At 39.1% G+C, this 25846-nt stretch overlaps 1 protein-coding gene across 2 annotated transcripts in view; it reads right to left on the bottom strand.

Moving 5' to 3' along the window:
• The window catches only part of AHI1 (Abelson helper integration site 1), a 204351-nt gene that overhangs the window by 8308 nt on the left and 170197 nt on the right, over positions 1-25846 (bottom strand). The window contains exons 25-26 of one of the 2 annotated variants that reach the window (XM_024759139.1): positions 15990-16036; positions 6773-6875 (exon numbers count right to left, since the gene is read on the bottom strand). In XM_024759139.1, the coding sequence (XP_024614907.1) occupies positions 6773-6875; positions 15990-16036 (150 nt within the window). Of the gene's footprint in view, positions 1-6772; positions 6876-15989; positions 16040-25846 lie in introns of both variants that reach the window. The other variant, XM_024759138.1, reaches the window with a different exon arrangement.

The raw sequence follows: 25846 nt of genomic DNA, 5'->3' as shown, positions 1-25846 counted from the left end.
GAAACAGAAAATATAAACAGACCAATCAAAGCACTGAAGTTGAGATTGTGATTAAAAAACTTCTAACAAACAAAGGCCCAGGACCAGATGGCTTCACAGGCGAATTCTATCAAACATTTAGAGAAGACCTAACACCTATCCTCCTCAAACTCGTCCAAAATATAGCAGGGGAGGAACACTCCCAAACTCCTTCTATGAAGCCACCATCACCCTGATACAAAAACAGAAAAAGATGTCACAAAAAAAGACAACTACAGGCCAATATCACTGATGAACACAGATGCAAAAATCCTCCACAAAGTACTAGCAAACAGAATCCAACAGCACATTAAAAGGATCATACACCATGATCAAGTGGGGTTTATCCCAGGAATGCAAGGATTCCTCAATACACGCAAATCAATCAATATGATGCACCATATGAAAATATTGAAGGAGAAAAACTATATGATCATCTCAATAGATGCAGAAAAAGCTTTCGACAAAATTCAACACCCACTTATGATAAAAACCTTCCAGAAAGTAGGCACAGAGGGAACGTACCTCACCATAATAAAGGCCATATAAGACAAATGTAGAGCCAACATTGTTCTCAATGGTGAAAAACTGAAACCATTTCCACTAAGATCAGGAACAAGACAAGGTTGCCCACTCTCACCACTATTATTCAACATAGTTTTGGAAGTTTTAGCCACAGCAATCAGAGAAGAAAAAGAAATAACAGGAGTCCAAGTCAGAAAAAGATGAATTAAAACTGTCACTGTTTGCAGATGACATGGTACTATACATAGAGAATCCTAAAGATGCTACCAGAAAACCACTAGAGCTAATCAATGAATTTGGTAAAGTAACAGGATACAACATTAAGGCACAGAAGTCTCTTGCATTCCTATACACTAATAATGAAAAATCAGAAAGAGAAAATAAGGAAACAGTCCCACTTACCACTGCAGCAAAAAGAATAAAATAACTAGGAATAAACCTACCTAAGGAGACAGAAGACCTGTATGCAGAAAACTGTAAGACAATGATGAAAGAAATTAAAGATGATACAAACAGATAGATATACGATGTTCTTGGATTGGAAGAATCAACACTGTGAAAATGAGTATACTACCCAAAGCAATCTATATATTCATGCAATCTCTATCAAACTACCAATGGCATTTTTCACAGAACTAGAACAAAAAATTTCACAATTTGTATGGAAACACAAAAGACCCCGAAGAGCAAAAGCCATCTTGAGAAAGAAAAATGGAGCTGGAGGAATCAGGCTCCCGGACTTCAGACTATACTGCAAAGCTACAGTAATTAAGACTATGGTACTGGCATGAAAACAGCAATATAGATCAGTGGAATAGGATAGAAAGCCCAGAGATAATGCCACACACATATGGTCACCTTATCTTTGATAAAGGAGGCAAGAATATACTGTGGAGAAAAGAGAACCTCTTCAATAAGTGGTGCTGGGAAAACTGGACAGCTACATGTAGAAGAATGAAATTAGAACACTCCCTAACACCATACACAAAAATAAACTCAAAATGGATTAAAGACCTAAATGTAAAGCTGGATACTATAAAACTGTTAAAGGAAAACATGGGCAGAACACTCTATGACATAAATCACAGCAAGATCCTTTTTGACCCACATCCTAGTGAAATGGAAATAAAAACAAAAATAAACAAATGGGAATTAACAAAACTTAAAAGCTTTTGCACAGCAAAGGAAACTATAAAAAAGATGAAAAGACAACCCTCAGAATAGCTGCAAATGAAGAAACTGACAAAGGATTAATCTCCAAAATATACAAGCATCTCACACAGCTCAATATCAAAAAAACAAACAACCCAATCCAAAAATGGGCAGAAGACCTAAATAGACATTTCTACAAAGAAGATATACAGATCACCAACAAACGCATGAAAGGATGCTCAACATCACTAATCATTAGAGAAATGCAAATCAAAACTACAATGAGGTACAACTTCACACCAGTCAGAATGGCCATAGTCAAAAAGTCTACATACAATAAATGCTGGAGAGGGTGTGGAGCAAAGGGAACTCTCTTGCACTGTTGGTGGGAATGTAAATTGATACAGCCACTATGGAGAACAGTATGGAGGTTCCTTAAAAAACTAAAAATAGAACTACCATACGACCCAGCAATCACACTACTTGGCATATACCCTGAGAAGACCATAATTCAAAAAGCGTCATGTACCAAAATGTTCATTGCAGCTCTATTTACAATAGCCAGGACATGGTAGCAACCTAAGTGTCCACTGACAGATGAATGCATAAAGATGATGTGGCACATATATACAATAGAATATTACTCAGCCATAAAAAGAAATGAAACAGTTATTTGTAGTGAGGTGGATGGACCTAGAGTCTGTCATACAGAGTGAAGTAAGTCAGAAAGAGAAAAACAAATACCGTATGCTAACACATATATATGGAATTTAAAGAAAAAAAAGAGTTTTGAAAAACCTAGGGGCAGGACAGGATAAAGACACAGACGTAGAGAATGGACTTGAGGAGATGGGGAGGGGGAAGGGTAAGCTGGGATGAAGTGACAGAGTGGCATGGACAAATATACACTACCAAACGTAAAACAGACAGGTAGTGGGAAGCAGCCACATAGCACAGGGAGATCAGCTTGGTGCTGTGTGACTACCTAGCGGGGTGGGATAGGGAGGCTGGGAGGGAGACACAAGAGGGAGGATATATGTGCATGTATAGCTGATTCACTTTGTTATAAAGCAGAGACTAACACACCATGGTAAAGCAGTCATACTGCAGTAAAGATGTTAAAAAGAAAGGGAAAAAGGCAAAGCATTTGGAACAGAAATAACTCTGAACTTGGAGCCAGAAGATCAAGTCCTAGTTCAGGCATTTTTTAACTCTGACTCTCAGGCCTTGATTTCTTTAAATGCATAAAGAATGGGCTGTAGTAAAAAATTTCCGAAATTACTTTTGTTTTAAAAGAAATGATCAAGTGTAAACAGATAGAGAGATATACCATGTTCTTGGATTGGAAGAATCAATATTGTGAAAATGACTACACTACCCAAAGCAATCTACAGATTCAGTGCAATCCCTATCAAATTGCCAATGGCATTTTTTACAGAGCTAGAACAAAAAATCTTAAAATTTGTAGGGCGACACAAAAGATCCCTAATTGCCAAAGCAATCTTGAGGGAAAAAAAATGGAGCTGGAGAAATCAGACTCCCTGACTTCAGATTATACTACAAGCTACAGTAATCAAGACAGTATGGTACTGGCAAAAAAACAGAAATATACATCAATGGAACAGGATAGAAAACCCAGAGATAAACCCACACACCTATGGTCAACTAATCTATGACAAAGGAGCCAAGGATATACAATGGAGAAAAGACAGTCTCTTCAATAAGTGGTGCTGGGAAAACTGGACAGCTACATGTAAAAGAATGAAATTAGAACAATCCCTAACTGTATATACAAAAATAATCTCAAAGTGGATTAAAGACCTAAATGTAAGCCCAAACACTACAAAACTTTTAGAGGAAAATACAGGAATAACACTCTTTGACATAAGTCACAGCAAGATCTTTTTTGACCCACCTCCTAGAGTAATGGAAATAAAACCAAAAAGAAACAAATGGGGCCTAATGAAACTTAAAAGCTTTTACACAGCAAAGGAAAGTATAAACAAGACGAAAAGACAACCCTCAGAATGGGAGAAAATATTTGCAAACCAATCAACAAAGGATTAATCTCCAAAATATATAAACAGCTCATGCAGCTCAATATTAAAAAAACAAACAACAATCAAAAAACGGAGAGAAGACCTAAACAGACATTTCTCCAAAGAAGACATACAGATGGCCAAGAGGCACATGAAAAGCTGCTCAACATCACTAATTATTAGAGAAATGCAAATCAAAACTACAGTGAAGTATTACCTCACACCGGTTAGCATGGGCATCATCAGAAAATTTACAAACAACAAATGCTGGAGAGGGTGTGGAGAAAAGGGAAGCTTCTTGCACTGTTGATGGGAATGTAAATTGATACAGCCACTATGGAGAACAGCACGCAGGTTTCTTAAAAAACTAAAAATAGAATTACCATATGACCCAGCAATCCCACTGCTGGGCATATACCCAGAGAAAACCGTAATTCGAAAAGACATATGCACCCCAATGTTCATTGTAGCACTATCTACAATAGCCAAGTCATGGAAGCAACCTAAATGCCCATTGACAGACGAATAGATAAAGAAGATGTGGTACATATATACAAAGGAATATTACTCAGCCATAAAAAGAAAGGAAATTGGGTCATTTGTAGAGACGTGGATGGACCTAGAGACTGTCATACAGAGTGAAGTTAGAGAAAAACAAATACCGTATATTAACGGATATATGTGAAATCTAGAAAAATGGTACAATGAACTGGTTTGCAAAGTAGAAATAGAGACACAGATGTGGAGGACAAACATGTGGACACCAAGGGGGGAACACGGGGGGCAGTGGTGGGATGAATTGGGAGATTGAGATTGCCATATATACACTAATATGTATAAAATAGATACGTAATAAGAATCTGCTGTATAAAAAATAAACAAAAAGCAAAGAAAAAAAAAGAAATGATCAAGTGTATATATATATCGATATATGCTGAGTAGAAAAATTAGAAAATACACACAGTAAAATGAAGGAAAAAAAATCACTACAATTCTACCACTTAGTGATAACTACTGACATTTATTGATGTCTGTTGTTCCATATTTTATGCATATGTTATATAAAAACTATTTTATAATCATCCTCTTTTAACTTAAAAATTTTTCATCATTCCTTCCACATCTATGAACATACTCCTATAATAATTTCACTATTTGAAATAGTCACATGGTGCTCTCACATGGTGTTCTATTACATAAATGTTTCAGAATTTAATCAATCCTGGGATTCCCTCGTGGCACAGTGGTTAAGAATCCACCTGCCAATGCAGGGGACACGGGTTCGAGCTCTGGTTTGGGAAGATCCCACATGTTGTGGAGCAACTAAGCCCGTGCGCCACAACTACTGAACCTGCACTCTAGAGCCCGCAAGCCACAACTACTGAGCCCTCATGCCAAAACTAATGAAGCCTGGATGCCTAGAGCCCGTGCTCCGCAACAAGAGAAGCCACCGCAATGAGAAGCCTGCACACCACAACGGAGAGTAGCCCCTGCTCGCCACAACTAGAGAAAGCCTTGCACGCAGCAACAAAGACTCAACGCAGCCAAAAAGAAAAAGATAATAAATAAATTAAAAAAAAGTAAGTTAATCAATCCTTTATTCATAGAAATTGAATTTTCCTTCTATTTTTAGAAGGAGTAGCCTTTTAACTGAATCTCTGCATGTACACTTAAACATTTTCCTACAGTAAATTCCTCGAAGTAGAATATTCAGGTCAAAAGACATGAACAATTTGAAAACTTAAAATAAACAAGTATTACCAAGCTATACTCCACAAAGGATTGTTTTAATATATACTATTACCCGCAGCATATGAGGAAACCCACTTCCCCATACTCTCATCAACACAAGGTTGTATCAGTTTGAAGCTTGCTACCATTTTCTGAGGGAAAAATACCATCTCATTTATTGTTTTAATTTCTATTAATTTGATCACTGTAATTGGACATTTTTCGTATGTTCACTGTTTTTTATATATATATATATCCCTTTAAGAATGTCCTATGCACCCCGTTTGCCAGTTCTCCTACTGATATACTTCTTTTCCCTTTTGACTTTTTAGAGCTTTTTATAAGTTAAGGGTATTAACGCTTCGTCTGTCACATACTTTGTGAAATTCTTCCTGATCCCAGCTTATTGGTTGTTTTTAGATTCTGCCTATGGCATTTTTTTCTCTCTGACATAAATGATTTTAAAGTTTCTATTATTTAGAGCTAAAAATCTCTTTCAAAATATGTTTTCCAATTCTGGTATCAGTGATAAAAAGTCATTCCTTAACACCCATGATTATAAAACTATTGATTTATAAACTTTCTGTATAATGAGATTTTATTTTTTGCCATCCAAATCTAAAAATACTTATGAAAAATTTGAATCTAATTCTCATTAAGTATCAATTTCATAAAAGTGTACGTGATAGAGCTTAACATTTTCACTTTCAGCAGACAAACTTCACTTCTAGTAATAGAGAAAACAGAGGCCGCCTTCTTTAGAAAGTCCTTTCCTGTCCTTCTTATACTTTATCTCTCACCAGAAAACATCATCATTCAAACTCATTTTGTCTCACTTGCCTGTCTCAGTGGAGAAAGTAGCGCCACCTTCTTGTTTCAAATTCTACTCTTTTAATTATTCTCCTTATCCTACACCTTGATTGGCTCTTCTCAAGGGGCTCTTTGCTCTGGGATTATAAATATTCTTGTCATTCCCTCCTGTATAAAGATCTTCCTTACATCCTGTGTTTTCCACTAGTTTCTGCACAGCTTTTTCTTTCCCTTGAAGTCCAACTTCTGGGAGAAGCAGCCTCTCCTGATGGGCCTTCTCCCTATGGGCTGGAGACAATCTGACTCATGCTTCCAGGACCCTCCATTCAAAACCATCTTCTCCCAGGTCACAAACAGCCTCTTGGTTGCAAATCCCAAAGGCATTTTTCAGCCCTTATTTTACTTCTGCTGTCTTTGATACTTGTCCTTGTTGACCATGCCTTTCCTAAACCTTCCTGTTGACTCCGTGACATGACTGTCTCCTGGTTTCCTCTTACCTCTATGAGGGTGACTTTCCGGCCAGTTTGCTCGTTCTTCTTCCCCTGCACATCCATGATGTGTCTGTGGTCCTCAAGGCTCTGTTCTCTGCCCACCTCAGAACTGCAGGAGGGGAAGATTGGAGACAAGGAGCCAGTGAGAAAGCTGCTGCAACAGCTCAGATGGGGCTCGGATTTAGGGAAGTGGCAGTGGGAATAAAAAGGGGAGATAAATGGGAGGATCTGAGAGAAAAATATTCGACAGATGATATGAGCAACTATATATGTGGGTGGGCAGCAGGGAGTCACTGAAAATAACGTAGAGACAATAAACCTTAGCTGGTTTGGCTCCTTTTTACTGTATCAAGGGACAAGAATAAAATAAATTTTACTTCTTTCAGAAAAATATTAGCTGCCTGGGAAAAACCAGGAAGATTTTATCAAATTAAATAGAAGAAAGTGTGTGTGTGTGTGTGTGTGTGTGTGTGTGTGTGTGTGTCTGTGTGTAAAAGAGCAGGAGATTCCTTACTGACAAAGAAGGGGTGAAGGGGTGAAGGAAGGGGTGAAGTTTATGCATAAGAAAACAGTGATATCCTGACCTGTGAGATGGGGAATGCAGCTTTTCAAATGGTTCGACAGTAACAGTAACATAGAAAACAAATATTTTGTGGATGAGTGTTTAGTAATTCAAGTTATGTTAGAAAAAAGAAAAAACAATGAAAAAAGGGAAATTCAGAGAATGGAAGGCAGTGTCCCCTTTCTAGGATGTCTAGGAATGGTGGGAGACATCACAACAGAGCTTGAAAAAGGTACAAGAATTTCAAAATCAGGCAATAAGGAGGACTGAACAGTGACTGCTGTGGACTGAATTGTATTCTTTCACAGGTTGAAGCCCTAACCCCCAAAGTGAATATATCTGGAGATCAGGCCTTTAAGGAGGTAATTAAAATTAAAGGAGGTCATAAGGGTGAGACCCTAAGCTACAGGACTGGTGTCCTTATAAGAAGAGGAAGAGACATCAGAGAGCTCTTTCTCTCCACACATGCACAGAGGAAAGGCCATGTGAGGACACAGCAAGAAGCTGGCCACCTGCAAGGCAGGAAGAGAGGCCTCACCAGAAACCAGCCCTGTTGGAACCTTGATCTTGAATTTCCAGGCTCCAGAACTATGAAAATAATATTTACATTGTTTAAGCCACCCAGTCGGTGGTACTGTTACAGCAGCCCGAGAAGACTAATATGGAGATGTCTAAGTAAGTAAAATGAAGTCAGATGACTGAGAAGGAAAAGGGTCAGAAGCCACAAAGATGAAAGAACAAATAAAGTACGTCTAGAAAGGAGGAAAATGATGAGAGAGAAAGGAAAAGTTGAGTTCTGAAGCAAAAAGCATCGATAACTTACTGCCTATCTCCAGGGAACCTACACCTTAGCATTAAAGTAAAAATTCAAATGTCTGTGGATGCCAGGGTGACAAGGAGAGCGAGGAAAGCAAGCCAGGAATAATACAGCAGGACCCTGGTAAACTGGAGAGTGGATGACTCATCTTAGGGAGGAGACCACTAACTCAGCTCCAGTGGATGGAAGCCAGCAAAGAATGTGGAACTGTGGTCCAGAACTTCAGAAGAAATAAGAAATCTACATTTATGTGAAATCTTTGTATTTGGGCAACTGGTAAGATTACAGACACAGTGGACCTGGACTTGCTGGCAGGCCCAATTTAAAAAATATATATATATATTTTTTTGGTCTGTGCATTCCCCCACCCTGTAGATACCCTGCTAGTCTCAGGGTATTCCAGGCACTTTCATGCAATTGTGCCTTAGCTCCTGCCATACTTCTGACTTCTAGGTCCTTTTCTTTTTGTTCACACTGTCTCTACATGGTTTTTAAGACTTAAATGCTATCTTACATCTTTGGCTTTCCCTGATCACTGTGGGAAAATCAGACCGTGTGATCCTCTCCACCTTTTCTTTCTCATAATGTACATATGATCTAACAGAAAGCTACCCTGAAAAATAAAACATCTGGACTTTTGCTTGCATCCAAGAGGAAGTAACAGGGACCAGATTTACTGCTCACCTAAAACAACTAAAAAAATTGGGCAAAACATATGAAATAATTTTCAAGACACTGAATCCTAAGCAACAAAGGAAAGTGATACCCAAGAAATGGAAAATAAATGAGATGAGCCCTATGACTGCCCAGCTTACTGCCTTGAGAGCTTCCAGGCCACAACACAGGGGGATGGGGACTGTGTGGAGCCTGGTGGGCTCCCTGAGTGAGTGCTAGGAGTCTGAGGAGACCAGGTAGGCTATAGTTCACAGACTACCAGAGAGGAGACAGCTTCAGAGTGAGAGAACTTGGAGACTTGCAAAGGTTCTCTTCAAGTATTCAGCAGAGTACAGGTGAGAATATACAGCGGAGGAAATCTCCCGAGGCCAGGGACAGTACCTATTCCCATCAGCCCGGATGGAAAACCTCAAAACTCAGAACGCATTGGGTAGAATACCCAAAAGGGATTTGTATCAGTAGTGAGGACTAATTAGCCCTAGATTAAACACAGTTCGAGTCCCACCTAACAAATCTAGAAAAAGAAGCGCAAATTAAACCCCAAAGAAGCAGAAATAAAGATCAGAGTGGAAATCAATGAAACAAAATAAATAAACAATAAAGAGAAATCAACAAAACAAAGCTGTTCTTTTCAATAAAATTGATAAACCATTTGCCAGGCTGACTGAGGAAAACAGAGTAAAGAAATAAACGATCAACACTAGGAATTAAAGAGGCAACATTATTACAGATTCTTTCAATATTAAAAAGATAATGAGGGAATATTATGAACAACTTTATGTCAACAAATTCAACCACTTGGATGAAATGGACAAGTTCCTTGAAAGATACAAATTATCAATGCCTATATAAGAAGAAATAGATAACCTTAATGGCTCTACTTCTATTAAACAAATTGAACTTGTAGTTAAAAATCTTCCATAAAAGAATACTTCAGGCCCATGTAGCTTTACTGGTGAGTCTACACAACATCTGAAGAAGAAATAGAGTGACATCAGTAAAAACGGTGGTATAAGGACTTCTGAAAAATTTCTGCTCCAAATAGGCTATGAGAAAACTGGCAAGCATGGTTAGAATCAACTTTTTTAGATTCTGGAAATTAGCCAATAGCTTGTAGTAACCTGGAGAATGTTTATCCAAGAAGAATGGTTGACACTTGGTAAGAACAGTGAGCTTTGTGGCATTTTAACTTACCTTATCCCATCCCCACTGTCTGGCTCTGTGGGTACCTTGAAAAAGAAGAGCCTGCGTTTATGGTGAAAGCCAGCAACCTGGCATCCACTGGAAGGAGCAGAACAGGGCTGGAACTTTTTCAAATCCTCATTCCCAAGGAATCGTCATTATCTGACCCGTTTGGTGGTTTCCTGGAAGATACCACTTGTAAGGCTGTCTGCATTTGACTTATCTTAGAGCTTGCCTTTTCCCTGGGAGGCAATTACAATTAACTTCAGGGCTGCCTGAGGGGTGGATAACAGTAGGCAAACAACAGACTAAAAACTTTAAAGGAAAAGCTGGGGGAATAAGCTGTCCATGTGGGTTTTGAAAAGCTCAGACTTAGTCCTGGGAGTCTAGAAGGTCTTACACATGTGTAGGGCTGTGTGCATGCACAGGAAAGACCTGAGAAGGCCTTAAGTCCTCACCGCTGGCTGACCTTAACACTCTATGCTAACAGGAAGTGCAGGCTAAGACAGAGGTGTTAACTGCCTGGCTGGGTGTTGAAGGTGTGCACAGCACACACAGAGCCCCTACCTGGTAAGACTGGGGGACTACTGGTTCCAGGTGTTTAAGGAAATCGGTTTCCAATTATTAGCTGATCACTAATCTAACTGAGCAAAGACTCCTGTGGACAAACACATTACAACTAAAGAATTAAAGAATTTGTTCAGAGAAGTTAACAAGCAACGAACAACTACAATAAGTAGCAACAACAACAAACCCCGGGGAGGGGGAAGAATCTAATTTCCAGAGTTGTCACATTATAGCATTCAAAATATCCAGTTTTCAATAAAAGGTTACAAGACATGCAAAGAAACAAGAAAGTATGCACCATACAAGGGAAAAAGCAATCAACTGAAATGGTCCCTTAGGAAGCCCAGACATCGGACTTTCTAGACAAAGACTTGAAATCCACTATTATAAATACATTCAAAGAACGCAAGAAAACCATACTTAACTAACGGGAAGTATGGGAACAACATCTCATCAAATAGAGAATATCAATAAATAAATAGAAATTACAAAAGGAAAAAGTAATATCATATCCTCACAGACTCTTCCAGAAAACTGAAGAGGAGGGAATTCTTCTTAAGAATGGCATTCCATGAAGCCAGCTTACTCTGATAGCAAAACCAGACTAAGACAGTACAAGAAAATAAAACTACAGACCCATATTTCTCTTGAACAAAATACAAACAACTCTAAATAAAATTTTAGCAAATCACGTCCACCAATTTATAAAAAGGATAACACACCATGACTAAGTGCGGTTTATTCAAAGAATGAAAAGTTGGTTTAACATTTGAAAACCAATGTAATTTACCATATTAGCACATTTTAAAAGAAAAATCATATGATTATCTTAGTAGGTGCAGAACAAGCATTTGACAAAAATCCAACATCCATTCCTGATACAAACTCTCAGCAAACTAGGAAATGAAGGAATAAAGGGCATTTATTTAAAAACCTATGATGATGTACTTAGTGGTGAAAGACTGAATGCTTTCCCACTCACTTCCCTTCAGGACAAAAGAAGATAAGAATATATACTCTCATCATTTCTATTCAACATTGTACTGGAAGTTCTAGCCAGTGCAGTAAGGAGGGAGGGAGGAAAGGCATCCAGACTGAGAAAGAAGAAGCTAAACTGGCTTTTATATGTATGACTGTCTATAGAGAAAACCTGGTGAAGTTTACCAAAAAGTTATTAAAACTAACAAGATAGTTTAGTAAGGTAGCATGATACAAGATCAACATACAACAATCAGTAGTATTCCCATAAATTAGCAACAAACAATTGAAATTGAAAAATAATACCATTTACCAATGAGATATGCAGGAATAAATCAGCCAAGTATGTGCAGGACTTATACACTGAAAACTAACAATCAGTGTTGAGAGAAATTGAAGAAGGCCTAAATAAATGGAGAAATATTTCATGTTAATGAGGCAGATGACTGAATATTGTCGACATGTCAGTTCTCCCCAAACTTATCTTTGGATTCAAGGTAATACAAGTTGGGATTCCAGAAGCCTATGTTGTGGAAACTGAAAAACTTATTCTAAATTGATGAGGACATACAAAGGACCCTGAATAGTTAAACCGACTTTAAAAAAGGACAAGACTGGAGGACCAATAATACCTGATTCCAAGACATATTATAAAACTACAGTAATCAAGACCGTGTGTTACTGGTGTAAAGACAGAAGTAGATCAATGGATAAGAATATGTCCAGAAACAGACCTACCCTTATAATGACAATTGATTTTCAATGAAGGTGTAAAGACCATTCAGTTGAGACATGGCTATTTTTTCAACAAATGATGCTAGAACAACTGGATATCCCAATACAAACAAAACAAAACAGAATCCTCTGATCCAAACCTCACATCATATACAAAAATTAACACAAAACAGATCATAGACTTAAATATGAAACCAATTTGAATTATAAAACTTTTACAAGAAAACACAGGAGAAAACCTTTGTAACTTTGGCAAAGGTTTCTTAGATACTATACTAAAGCATGACATATAAAAGAAAAAAATTGACAAATTGGACTTCATCAAAATAAAAAAGTTTGCTTTTCAAAAGCTACTGTTAAAAGAATGAAAAGGCGTAACAGAGACCGGGAGAAAATATCCGCAAGTCATGTATCTGATAAAGAACATATTTAGAATATATAAGGAACTCTGTGATGTCACACTCCTGACAGTGGATAATTCTGATTTCAGAAAGGGCGGGGAATGGGAGGAGGAGAAAAAGGCTGAAAAGTGAATAATCAAAAGAAGAAATTAAAAAGAAAAGTTGCAAGTAGTAGGGTATTTTAGGAGAAAAAGGTAAACTAATTTCTTCTCATGAAAAGAAGAAGAAATTGAAGAAGTCTGGAATAGGATTATTATAAAGATGGAAAAATATATAGTGGAGGAGAGATCGGATACTTGGAGTTCACACTTATGGCTGCACTACATTAAGAAGAGATTGCATTCATTCATTCATTCATTCAGTTCACATATGAGTGTTCACAAATAAAGGCCTTTAATACTATTGACCATCTGAACTAACTTCTCTCTGACCAAACCTGTTAATGAAATAAAACATTCTATGCTTAAAAAAAAAAAACCCAACAAACTCAAGATAAAATATATTAGTAACTAGGGAACTCTAATACTAATACTAATGGATTATAACATATTTGTAGAAGCTTCGTTACAAACTCTGACTTGGGCAGCAGACCATAACATCATAGGGGCATGAGATATAAAAGGTAAAAGTTTAAGACTTTCAAGAAAATGCCTTTAAATTAACCTATAAAAGTTTCTTCTTGGTATCTTTTTAAGATAAGAGAGTGTAGCTTTATTAAAATGTGTAAAAATTGTTTGCACAGAAGTGATTGACATTTCTGAAAAAAAATTAAAAAGTATAAATGAGACAAGAAATTCAAGTGGAAAGTGGTGAGAGGCAGTCCTATGTGGCTCATTTACAAAGTTTGGTCAACCAACTAATGAGCAGATGTTAGTAACTGAATGGCAAGGCTGCAAAGAAACAAAAACATTAGCCTCTATCCATTTACTTGGGTACAGGGGACTCATTTAAGTAAATTACAGAAATAAAGAAATGACATACTGGGCTATAGTACTTCCACCTTCAACTTGCCTACAGTTCTTAAGTCATGAGAAATGTATCAATTCATCCTTACTTCTAAGAAATTATGAGTACAGGGAAAGCCCAAAGGCTTTAGATGAAATTGAGCATTTAGACATATCTGAACTTCTCATGAAAATTTATTTTCAGAAGCCTCTTAAGCGCTCTATGTTCAAAAAGAGAAGCCAAGCTACCCTGACAGCCTTAGAAACAAGCTGGGATGGTTTTTGAGGCTTTTTTGAATTTTAATCTGGAGAGCATTACATGGATCTCTCTGTCACCTGAAAAATACGTATCCAAAGTAGTCAGAGTGACTACAGAACCTTTCATTCACATATTAGATAAAAGTTCTAAAAACTTTTATAAAAATGTTCATAGTGGGCTTCCCTGGTGGCGCAGTGGTTAAAAAAAAAAAAAAAAAAAAAAAAAAAAAAAAAAATGTTCATAGAGAGGACTGTTCCCATAATGTATTAAAATATGGTCATTTTTGATTGTTGAAACAGAGTTTGTCCTCACTGCCAGCGTATTTTTTTACGTGGGTGATCTGTCACTGAGTATACTCCTCAGAGCCAGTTATTATGTGATCAACTATTATGTAAAATTTCAATTGTTCAGAGATCGGAACTGAAAACATACCTGGCAGATATAACAAAAACAAAAAACTGAAAGACCTGGGATGTGTATTTGTGTCGTGTGATAGGCAGAGAGAAAGCATGGAAAGAACAGCAGATTGGGAAACACAGGATCTGTGTTCTGGTACTGGGTCTGCCTCTTACTACCTCCCTCAGATCATGGTTCTCCACGTGCAAAAGAGGGGTCAGAGCAGTGGTCTGCAGGGAAATGGGGAGACTCAAATGTGATAATGTGAGTGACTGTGCTCTGATGTAATACAGGGCTATATATAATCACATAATCATCAATATAATTTTATCTCTCAAAAAGAAAGGTTTTTTAAACTTACAAAAAAATGACATCTTACCAAGGAGCCTAATAGCTCTGAATACAGTATAAAAAACAAACACACACACACCCTGGTAGTCTGAGAATCAGGAGACTTAGGTCTTGCTTGGTTCAAGCGCTGACATAAATGTGCCTTGTGACATTTGCACAAGGTCTTTCCTCTTAGTTTTCCTGAATGTAAAACAGAGGGAATGTAGAATTTCTAAGGGATCTTCTAGGTCATGATTCTGTGACTCTTAAAAATACCATTTAAAAATTCTATTTGGGGGCTTCCCTGGAGGTGCAGTGGTTGAGAATCTGCCTGCCAATGCAGAGGACATGGGTTCGAGCCCTGGTCTGGGAAGATCCCACATGCCGCGGAGCACCTGCGCCCGTGAGCCACAAGTGCTGAGCCTGCGCGTCTGGAGCCTGTGCTCTGCAACAAGAGGGGCCACGACAGTGAGAGGCCCACGCACCGCAATGAAGAGTGGCCCCCGCTTGCTGCAACTAGAGAAAGCCCTCACACAGAAACGAAGACCCAACACAGCCAAATATAAATAAATAAATAAATATTTAAAAAAAAAAAATTCTATTTGTCTTTCATCTGTAGAATGAAATATTATAAAATAATGCACGGTTTTATCTGATAATGCCTGTAAATTAGAGTATCACGTAAATCAGAATTTCTGACCTGGAAGAGACATATTCTAAATGTCAAAGTGCATAGCAGGGTTAACGAATAAATATTGGGTTGGCCCAAAAGTTCATTCGGGTTTTTCTGTAAGACATTATGGAAACCCCTGAACTTTTTCGCCAACCCAATATTTTCCTGAAGGACATTCAGCAGGGACTCTCTGTGTGCACATGTGTGTAGGCATGCACCCAATGTGGGGACAGTGGCGGTGAGATGGGAGGGCACAGCAGACACCTGAGCTGTTCAAGGTTGTTACACTCATGTGATAGTTTGCTAGTGACGTGTGAATATGAAGTCAGGGCTTCAGATTATGTATAAAATCATCTGCAATGATAAAAACTGAGAAGTGCTTTGCAAAGGTTTTCAGTATTTTTTTTTTGAGGTTTTCTATTTATGTTATTAAGCAAGTATCAAAAAAATACAAAAACTTCCTAGAGATCTTTTAAAATAAATACTTCAAAAATTGCTCATCTACCTTAGGCATTTCTAAGACATATACAATGATAATGTTTTGGGTATTAGCTTTTTTTCTTTAATGCCTCGAAATAGGCATTTCATAATTTTTTTTAGTGTGGTATTATGAAGAGGGAAATGGATAAATTGTCCTTAAAAAAAAAAAAAAAAACAAACAACTATTTATCACTGCAAATTATTTAGGAGGAAAAGCCGCTTACTGTGTCATAGACTCTGAGCCCGGTCTGAAATCCTGGGACTTGAATGACTGCTGTGAAAGAAGAACAAAGAGTAAATCACAAATCACAGAAGACAACACAGGCAATATTCACATGCTGAAAACCCACCAACTAGATGAATGAGGAGAGAGCATGCCTGTTCTGAACACAAGTGTCTATCAGCATGTCTATCACAAGTGTCTATTCACGCCCATGGAAAACCAAGGAAACAGCTCTCCAGATTGGTTAAGCGCTCTTCATAAAGAAAGTGAGCTTTCAGGTGTGTGGCCAAAAGAGTCAGCCTAAATTAATTCAGTAATACTATGTTATATTACTTAAGTTCTAAATTGACCTTTCAACACTGCATCTTTCCTTTGTAATCCTGTCAGTACACTGTATTTTCATGGTGTTACTCACTGAACTATGTGTAAAATTTTGAATCTGCAAGCTCTTTAAATCTTCTACAAAATTTGATTAGTATATCTATTTTATTAATGGCACCTCCATAAGAAAATCAAATAAGCACTTTCAGTGGTGCCAGATTATACTCTGAGTGTTAGACGGTTCCTCTAGAGTTTGAACATTAATTCCAAATGAAAGGATACTGTGGAAAATGGTGGTTGATATGAGACAGTAGTTTAGAAATCAACTTAATCTTGCTATAAGACAGACTTGCAATTTTTTTTTTTATAGATAATTACATGTTATGGGAAGGATCTACTTAAAATTCACATAGAAAATATAAATCACTACTATGTTAAAGTTTTGAATTACATACAAATGAAAGAGATATACCATATCTACCTAATTAAAATTTTAAAACCCCAGAAAACAAAAAGCCAAAATGAACTGAAAGACAAGGAGTACAACTATCTCTTTCAGTCTTAACTTCTTTGAGTAACTACTGCCTTCCCAGTCTTATCTCTACTGAAACTTGTTTTGCCTTTTTGGATTTCCTCCTTCACAATCAGATTTCAGCAAGATTTGGCACTGAGTCCCTTTAAACAAGTATTACTTTTCTTATCATAAAGATTTCAAGAGGATTTTGTACTTTTCTGGACCATAATTATGTAATATTATTGCTGGCTATAGAGCTTTAAATCAAGCATGTAATGAAAACAACAGTTAAAGGGCAAGGAGACTTAGTGGCAAAACCTGAATGTGGTAGTAAGTGAGCCTATTTCAAAGAACAACAAAAGAACCAATCTCGGATTTTTCTCAACTATTTGAAGATGATCTGATTCAGTTAAAATGTGTTTGGGGAAAAAAGTACAAACACATAGAAAATTTAAATTCAAGGACTAATGCAGATTGCAGAAGAGTCTACCTGCCCTCAAGCCCATAGAGCAAAAGAAAACCATCAAAACCTCTCAGAGAGCATCAACTGTAACTGAATTTCTTCAGTCTTTTTCCCCAGACTTATGAAATAAATTCCAAACACAGCCAAGAGATTAAATGTCAGATGCTTCTTTTACATGGTCTAAGTATTACTTCTCTCTCTTTGCCCAAGGCAAGAGCAACATCTTACCTTAAATACATGTATATACAGTCGGCCCTCAGTATCCAAGGGGGATTGGTTCCAGGACACTCCCACCTGCACAGATACCAAAATCTGCAGATGCTAAAGTGCCTCATATAATGGTGTAGTATTTGTATATAACCTAACAACCTCCTGTATACTTTAAATCATCTCTAGATTACTTATAATACCTAATACGATGTAAACGCTATGCTAATAGTTGTAAATACAATGTAAATGCTATGTAAATAGTTGCCAGCATGGCAAATTCAAGCTTTGCTTTTTGAAACTTTCTGGAATTTTTTTTCCAAATAATTTCGATCCATGTTTGGTTGACTCTTTAGATGCGTAGTCCGTGGATAAGGAAGGCCAACTGTATATGAAATGTTGTAAAACTACTGGATTAAAAAAACCCAACATAATGGCTCTAATCAGAATATAAATCTACTCCAGAGGTTGAGGGAAGGGAAGTCAGACTGAATTATACATCACTGTTACGTCAGCGTTACTTTTCCTTGCTTGTTGTGACCCTGACAAATGAGTAACAACATATTACTACGTGCAGGTCTTACCAAACCTGCTTCTAATAGTCTTTTCATATGAAATGGGTGCTGTAATGTCCTCAGAAAGTCTGTCTTAAGCAAGTTAAACATAGTTCCTGCCCTGTTTCCTACTGTATTACTGCATTACTGTAGCGGGCATATCCAAGTCCTTTTTCATGATGCAAAGGTTGGCTTAACCTATGTTCAAATGCTATGAATCACAAATTAGTAGGAGATCCACATTACAAAGTCTTGACACTGATTTATAAAAGGACACTTATTTCTTTAGGACCAATACTTCACTTTTCAACACCTTTACTCACTCATTCCTTGGTCTCAGCAGCAGCGCGCCATATGGGTATGGAGGCAGAAGGAGGGGGAAGAAGGAGGTGTCTCTGTGAGCTGTTTTGTTTCACTTTATCTTTAAACAAAAAAGCCCAAGGCTATGAGACAATCAGCCCATAAGCACCCTCACCCCCCATCAAGGCCAAGGAGCATGATTGCCCTTCTTGCCCTCTTGTCCACACACACCTCTCAGCTGTTTTGTGAACTTCATTTCCTCTTCATGGATACCCTTGATTTGGAGAGGAGGGGATGGAGAGAGGAAGATGAGCAAAGCAAAGGAGTTGAATGAAAGGATCAGAATCTGGAGACTCTTGCTTCCCAAACCCTCACAACTTCGTAGTGATACTTTTAAGTTTAGATGCAGTGAGACAAACATGAAAGGAATGATTAATGGAATGATTTTCAGTGCCTCCAGTGATTACATGGAGATTTACCAAGAAGAAACAACTCATAAATAACTTTGGAAAAGAGAAATGGGCCATGCAAACAACTCCCCCAAATATTTCTATAAACTTGAAGAATGAATGTAAAATTAAGTAAATGTTCAATCTATGTTTGTTGCAGTAGCACACCAGCTTTAAATAAGGCAAATTTATGATATAGTAGAACTCTATTTTTAAAGCTATTTATATACCTCCTGATATCTACCTTTTCCAAAGAATTAATATCTGCAATTGTTTTATACCCACTTTGTAGGAATTTTTATTGAAAAGAAAAAAACCCAACAACGAGGGCTGTTGGTTAAATTCTAATCCTGGTTCTGTCATTAACTCTCTATGGCCTCAGTAAGCCACTTAACTTCTCTTGAGGTCTGTTTTTCTTACTTAAAAATGTACAGGAGGTGCTCAGAATAAAAGCATGAACTATCATAGCACCATTCTTATATTTTACAGATGAGGAAATGGAGGCCCAGAGTCACCAAGATTACAGAAGTAGCCTGAAGGTTACAATCCTGTTTTTCAAACTGGTTTAAAAGCAAAACTAGTTTTCAATACAATTTTGTTTGAAAGCCTCACATACAAACACTGAAAAGTAGAATTTCTCTAGGTGAAGCTAGGTTTGGTGGTCTGGCAAACCTGGCCTCCCCAGACCTACCCCACAGAGCCCTGAGAAACAGGGCTCTACAGAGGAGAGAGTTTACAAACCACTCGACTAGATAAGCTCTTTCAGGTTTTCTCTGTTGCTAAAATTATGTTTCTGGGAGCATAATTTTATGACTTTAAATATTCATACAAGTTTGCTGTTGATTCTTTGATTTTAGAATTTATTGTTGATTATTTGAGTTGTATTGACGCTAAATCCTCCAATTATGCTTTTCCTTAAGGACAAAATATTCCTCTGCATTAAGATGCAGTTTCTATAAGTATATTAAAACAAAAAGTAAAGCCCTTCATCTTGATTCATGATTTGTAGTTTGGGATACTAATTATGCCAATTAAAAACGACAACAACAATAAATACTTAACGGAAAGCCACTCTAGGGACAAGGCACCGTGCTACGTGCCCTGGAGATACAAAGCTAAGTAGGCTCCAAGAGCTTATACTCTAACAGGGGAAGGCATGGAGACAACCAACAAGGCAGAGGGAGATCCACATTATGATAAAGGAAAAAAAATGTGCAGATATAAAGGAACAGAAGTCTTGAATTGCAACTGGAGGCTTTTGAGAAGGATTCTCAGAAGAGGGAGCATTTAGCTGTCTCCTAAGGGATAAACTGAATTTCTGATAGTTGGCGTAGCACAAAAACTATACAGCTGGAGAAAACGGGGTAAGCAGAGGTTTGAGGTTTTGCGTCTGCAGGGCAGCATACTCGGGAGGGTGATTTGGGAGATGAGGAAAAGTGGGTCAGAACTGCTGTTCAATCTCTGAGGAATGAGAGCTAGATTAAAACCTAAGAGATTTGGACTTCAAAGACAAATACAGCATCAGCTAAGATGTCTGAGCTGGTAAATCACGACTTGATTTCTATTTTAGGAAGGTACCTCTGGTAGGCAGGTAAACGGTGCAGTAAAGACTGGAGAATGGGAGCGTGGAGACCTCCACAGGTAGGGGCTGGGGGGCTGGTTCCAGCAATCTCCTTCCCAGGTTCCTCCCCCTCAGTGCACTCTTTAAAAAAACTGGTGCTCCTTAATGCCTTCTACCCTTTAGTTCTGTACACTCCTCTGTTCCCATGGATTCGACAGGTATGTTTATGCTAAAGACTTCCAAATCAATACCCAGAGCCTGGATCTCCAGTTTTCTTCAAAATGATTTGGCAATCGTTAGTTTTCAGCAAATCTTGTAAATACGGCCGTTTTTCTGAACATACACTTGGAACCATCCACCTTCATCAGAACTACCTTGCAAGGCTGAGTTCTCAGCAAATCTCTCCCGAGCCCCCTGGCTGCCACACAGGTGCTACACACAGTGCATCTTACGCTGAAGTGCCCTTCTGCTTTTACACACTGATGGTCACGTTAGAAACCTAGGTTGCTCCTTTTCCTTCACATGGATGTCCTCACCAAACCCTACTTTTGCATTATGGCTGGCTTGGATTGCTGCAACTGCCTCTCCTGGTCTTATTTCACTGCTTTCCGCACCCCCCCACCCCCTTCTCAGAGCTTACAGAATGAGCTTTTGAAACAACTGATTTGATCATGCCATCCTCCATGTTTTAAATCCTCCAATGGCTCCCCAGTATCTTCAGGATCAAATCCAGCTCCTTAACATGCCATACAAGGATCTTCTTGATTCCATCTCCTCGTTCAGGTTCAGCTTTCTCTCTTTTTAACTTTGCAGCCTAGGCTCCAGCCATGATGAAATATTTGTGGTGGCCTGTGTGCCATGTCTTGATATTTGTTCCGTCTGCTTGGAATGCTCTTCCTCCCATAAAACTCCATTTAGAAATCAACCCCTCTGGAAAGCCTTTCCTGACCTCATTAAGCTTGTCAGGGGCCACTTCCATTTGCTCCCCTGCATTTCATATAGAACTCTACCAAAACAGACTTTTATGCTGTAAAACCCCCGATATTTGACTGTTCTTTCAAGAGAGAACTCCTTAAAGGTGAAGGTAGATGATGATTCCATAACACACTGGAGTAGAGAAGAAAAAAATCGGGTTTTTAAAAATTGATTTGGTTTTGGGCACACTGGACCAGAGATTCCAGAATGACACCTTCGTGAACGTGGAAATTTCTAGTAGGCAGTTAGAAATACACTTGGGGAATTCAGAACAGGAGCCGAAGTTACAGATGTAGACTTTGATACATCTGAAATACCAAAGTAATATTTGAAATGATAGGGGTAGAGGATAATCCAGAAAAAAGTGCTAGAGAAAAATAAAAGACATACAGCATGTAGCTTGTAGAAGGCTGGTATTACAATGGCAGGCAAAGCCAGAGAACGAGTGAGAAACAGGAGAGGTAAGTGCACTGTTACAAACATTAAGGAAACAGAAAAAAGCAGGGGTGTTAATGACCCAGAAAGCTGGCATACGGAGGATTTTTTTACACGGTCTGTAAACTGCTGGAAACAGTCCCTCCCTCCATCGTGTGCTTTATCCCTTATCCCTTCCCCTGTGACCAGCTGGTTTTTCAGTTTCTCTGATGAGCACTTCTAGCTACTTGAGGGCTTCTGCACAAGCTGTTTCTAATGCCTCAAATGTATCCTCCTGCCCCCCACCCCCTTACAAAAACTACCCCATCCACTTCTCACCACAAGGCCTCACAGCTTCCCTTCACTGTCCTTTCACTGCTTATGTTTTAGTTTTATGACTCATTAATTACAGTTATTTTCACTCATTAGGCTGTAAGTTCTGTAAGTGGAGGGACTATTTCTGTTTAATTCACCATTACACCATCCAGACAACATTCTATCACAGTGCCTGGAAAAATAGCAGGCATTCAATATATATGTGTTAAATGAATAAACTATAAAGACACCAAAGGGGTGGAGGAGTGAGGATGCAGATCATTGGTTGAGTGAGGCTAGAAAAATGTGGGAGGGGAAAATGACCAAAAATACAAGTGGAGGGGTCGGCCATAGAAAGGAGGGCACTTCTTTCTATGATCTGAAAGCAGCTGGAGAAGGAAGGGGAAGTAACAGAAATACAGAGAAAGCAGGGAGACAAAGTCAGCCTGGAGTAAGAGGTTACGTGGACCTTACCGTGACCAGGCACTGTAAAGCATGGGGTAGGGAGTCAGTCAGGAAGAACAAAAAGATGATCAAGACCACGGGTCTCACTGAGGCTGGGAACCACAAGTACGACACAGAGACAACCACCACAATTCTGTGCTTTTCTTTAGCAATGATGAAATTCCAGAGTAGAAGTGAGAGAAATGGACAACTGGTTTACCCCCAGACCTGGGGACTGGTAAGACCTGTATGCCAAGTCACACCAAGTGCCATATGTATACGACATCAAGTTGCTAAATAAGTGCTGCTTCCATGCATTTATTTCCTGGTGATCTAAGTGAGCTGGTTTGGGGAGAGTGAAAACTGATGGCAGATAACCAAGAAGGCAGGAAACATCAGAATGCCACCCCTCCCCCCTTTTAAAAAAGATTTCTGCAAACTAAAGAATCATTTGGGTCACCCACTGCCTCTTTTGGGACTGGACTATTCCCTAGTGATGGGCGATAAGGGAAGGAAACTGGAGAGACTGAAGGAGACGTGGCAATTTTACCAAGCCCACTGCAGCCCTCTGCACACTGTTGACCATCTGCCCGTGAGCAACACCATCACTGCTGACGTTCAGCAGGGTCAGGTCTGATTTGGAAGGTTAATACACACCTCAGTACAGCTGCTCCTATTTCTTTGCCTGATCCTTCCTTCATTCAGTAAACGTTTACTGAATACCTGCTTTGTGCCGGATGCTGGGGATTCAATTTTAAACGAGACACAGTCTCTGCCTTAAAGAAGTTATGGCCCTTTTATTCCATCCAAAGACAAAGAAAGGAACTGAAGAAAAAAGTCGTGGGCTTCCCTGGTGGCGCAGTAGTTGCGAGTCCGCCTGCCGATGTAGGGGACACGGGTTCGTGTCCCGGTCCGGGAAGATCCCACATGCCGCGGAGCGGCTAGGCCCGTGAGCCATGGCCGCTGAGCCTGCGCGTCTGGAGCCTGTGCTCCGCAATGGGAGAGGCCACAACAGTGAGAGGCCCGCGTACCGCAAAAAAAAAAAAAAGTCGTATGCATGAGCCATGCTAGAAACATGCTAGAAATAGTAGGTTACACCTTCGATCCAATTTCCTATGCCTGACCTTTTCCTTCTTCATCTTTACTATAAAGACTTACAGGTTTTATAAAACAACTGTGTACTTTTAATAGTTGCAAAACACAGCTAATCCTCATTATTTGTGGATCTCCTATTTGCAAATTTGCCTACTCACTAAAATTTACTTGTAACCCCCAAATCAGCGCGTGTGGTGCTGTCACAGTTGAATACATGCACTGGTGCAGAGTGGTGACACATCTGAGCTGCCCAATGCACATGTTCCCAGCTGAGGTAGGAACGTTAGTACCTCCCAACGCCTTGCAATGTTTCTCATGCTCCGTCTTATTGTTTCAGCTCTCATACAGTAAACAAGTGTCCTTTTTATGATCTATTTAGTGCCATGTTTTTCACATTTTTGTGCTCTTTGTTGGTGATTTTGCTGTTTAAAATGGTCCCTAAGCATAGTGTTGCAGTGTTGTCTAGTGTGACTAAGTTCAAGAAGGCTGAGGTGCCTGCCACAGATAAAGTATGTGTACTAGTTAAGCTTTGTTTAGGTGCAAGTGACAGTACAGGAGTTCAATTTTAATGACTCAACTGTATTAAATTAAGTGTCTTTAGACAGACATACACGTAAAACAAGGTTATGTATTGATTGGTTGATGAAAATCTTGTGACCAGAGGCTCTCAAGAACCTAATCCTGCATTTCCTCTAGGAGCATTGGTTTAGAATTCACTAATTCAGTGTTCATGGTGAATTTATAAACATAATTACTGTAAATGACTACAATTGACTGTGTATTTTTAGGCATGGCTTCTGTGCATCCACCATATTACTATTTTACAGTTCTTACTTGCTACCTTTCCTAATCTTATTCCTTGACAAATCTATGAAGCTTTGGGGAGCTCTGTCTCAATCAAATTGTAATCATTCATAGAGAATATCCTACACGTCCAGTACTAAGGTGGGAACTCTGGGGGGAATATGAATGTTGGAAAGTTGATTCCTGTTGGTTTCACATGGCTGTGTGTAATGGCTTATAGACTCATATTTAGTCAGGTCAATTGGAAGTTTATAGCCTGAGATCAAAGGGCCTGAAGTAGATATGTTATTCCTTTGATGAGGCTGGAAGAACATTCTCTAGTAAAATTCCATAACTCTGTGTCTACAAAGGAGCTTTCACAAATATAAAGGAGCATCTCCCAAAGAGTAGCACGTTTAGGGTAGAGTCTGGGCACTGATATTTTCACACAAGTGCCCAAGGTGATTCTAAGGCCTAGCTGTTTGAGAACTCCTACTCTGGCATATAACAAACCAATAAGCTGTGGGGGTTGGAGAGCTCAGGACTGATTCCTGATCTCTGTGTGTGAAGCTGACTTTGCTTAGTAGCCGGTAAGCATGGAATGGTGTGATCCCTGTCAACTCCTCCCATTCCTGCCTTCACCCCTTCCTCTGGTTTGAATCTCAATTCTTACTAGCACTATCCATCAAGGATTTCAAATTCCCTCCTAACAAACAACATTAAACAGACACAGTAACTCTCAGGCTCATAATTTATTGAGAGCAAATATATGTATAGGAGAGGTTCAAGATGGCGGAGGAGTAAGACATGGAGATCACCTTCCTCTCCACAAATACATCAAAAATACATCTACATGTGGAACAGCTCCTACAGAACACCTACTGAACACTGGCAGAAGACCTCAGACTTCCCAAAAGGCAAGAAACTCCCAACGCACCTGGCCATGTGGCTAACAGAGTCTTGGTGCTCCAGCCAGGTGTGAGGCCTGAACCTCTGAGGTGGGAGAGCCAAGCTTGGGACATTGGTCTACCAGAGACTACCGGGCCCCCACATAATATCACATGGCAAAAGCTCTCTCTGAGATCTCCACCTCAGTGCTAAGACCCAGCTCCACTCAGCTCCACTGGACACCTTATGCCAAACAACTAGCAAGACAGGAACACAACCCCACCCATTAGCAGAGAGGCTGCCTAAAATCATAAGGCAACAGACAACCCAAAACACATCACCGGATGTGGTCCTGCCCACCAGAAAGACAAGATCCAGCCTCACCCACCAGAACACAGGCGCTAGTCCCCTCCACCAGGAAGCCTACACAACCCACAGAACCAACCTTAGCCCCTGGGGACAGACAGCAAAAACAATGGGAACTACGAACCTGCAGCCTGCAGAAAGGAGACCCCAAACACAGTAAGTTAAGCAAAATGAGAAGACAGAGAAATACACAGCAGGTGAAGGAGCAA

Source organism: Neophocaena asiaeorientalis, unplaced genomic scaffold (genome assembly GCF_003031525.2).
Source record: "Neophocaena asiaeorientalis asiaeorientalis breed wild unplaced genomic scaffold, Neophocaena_asiaeorientalis_V1.1 scaffold5, whole genome shotgun sequence".
Taxonomy (NCBI): domain Eukaryota; kingdom Metazoa; phylum Chordata; class Mammalia; order Artiodactyla; family Phocoenidae; genus Neophocaena; species Neophocaena asiaeorientalis.
This window is presented reverse-complemented; position numbering and strand designations above follow the sequence as displayed.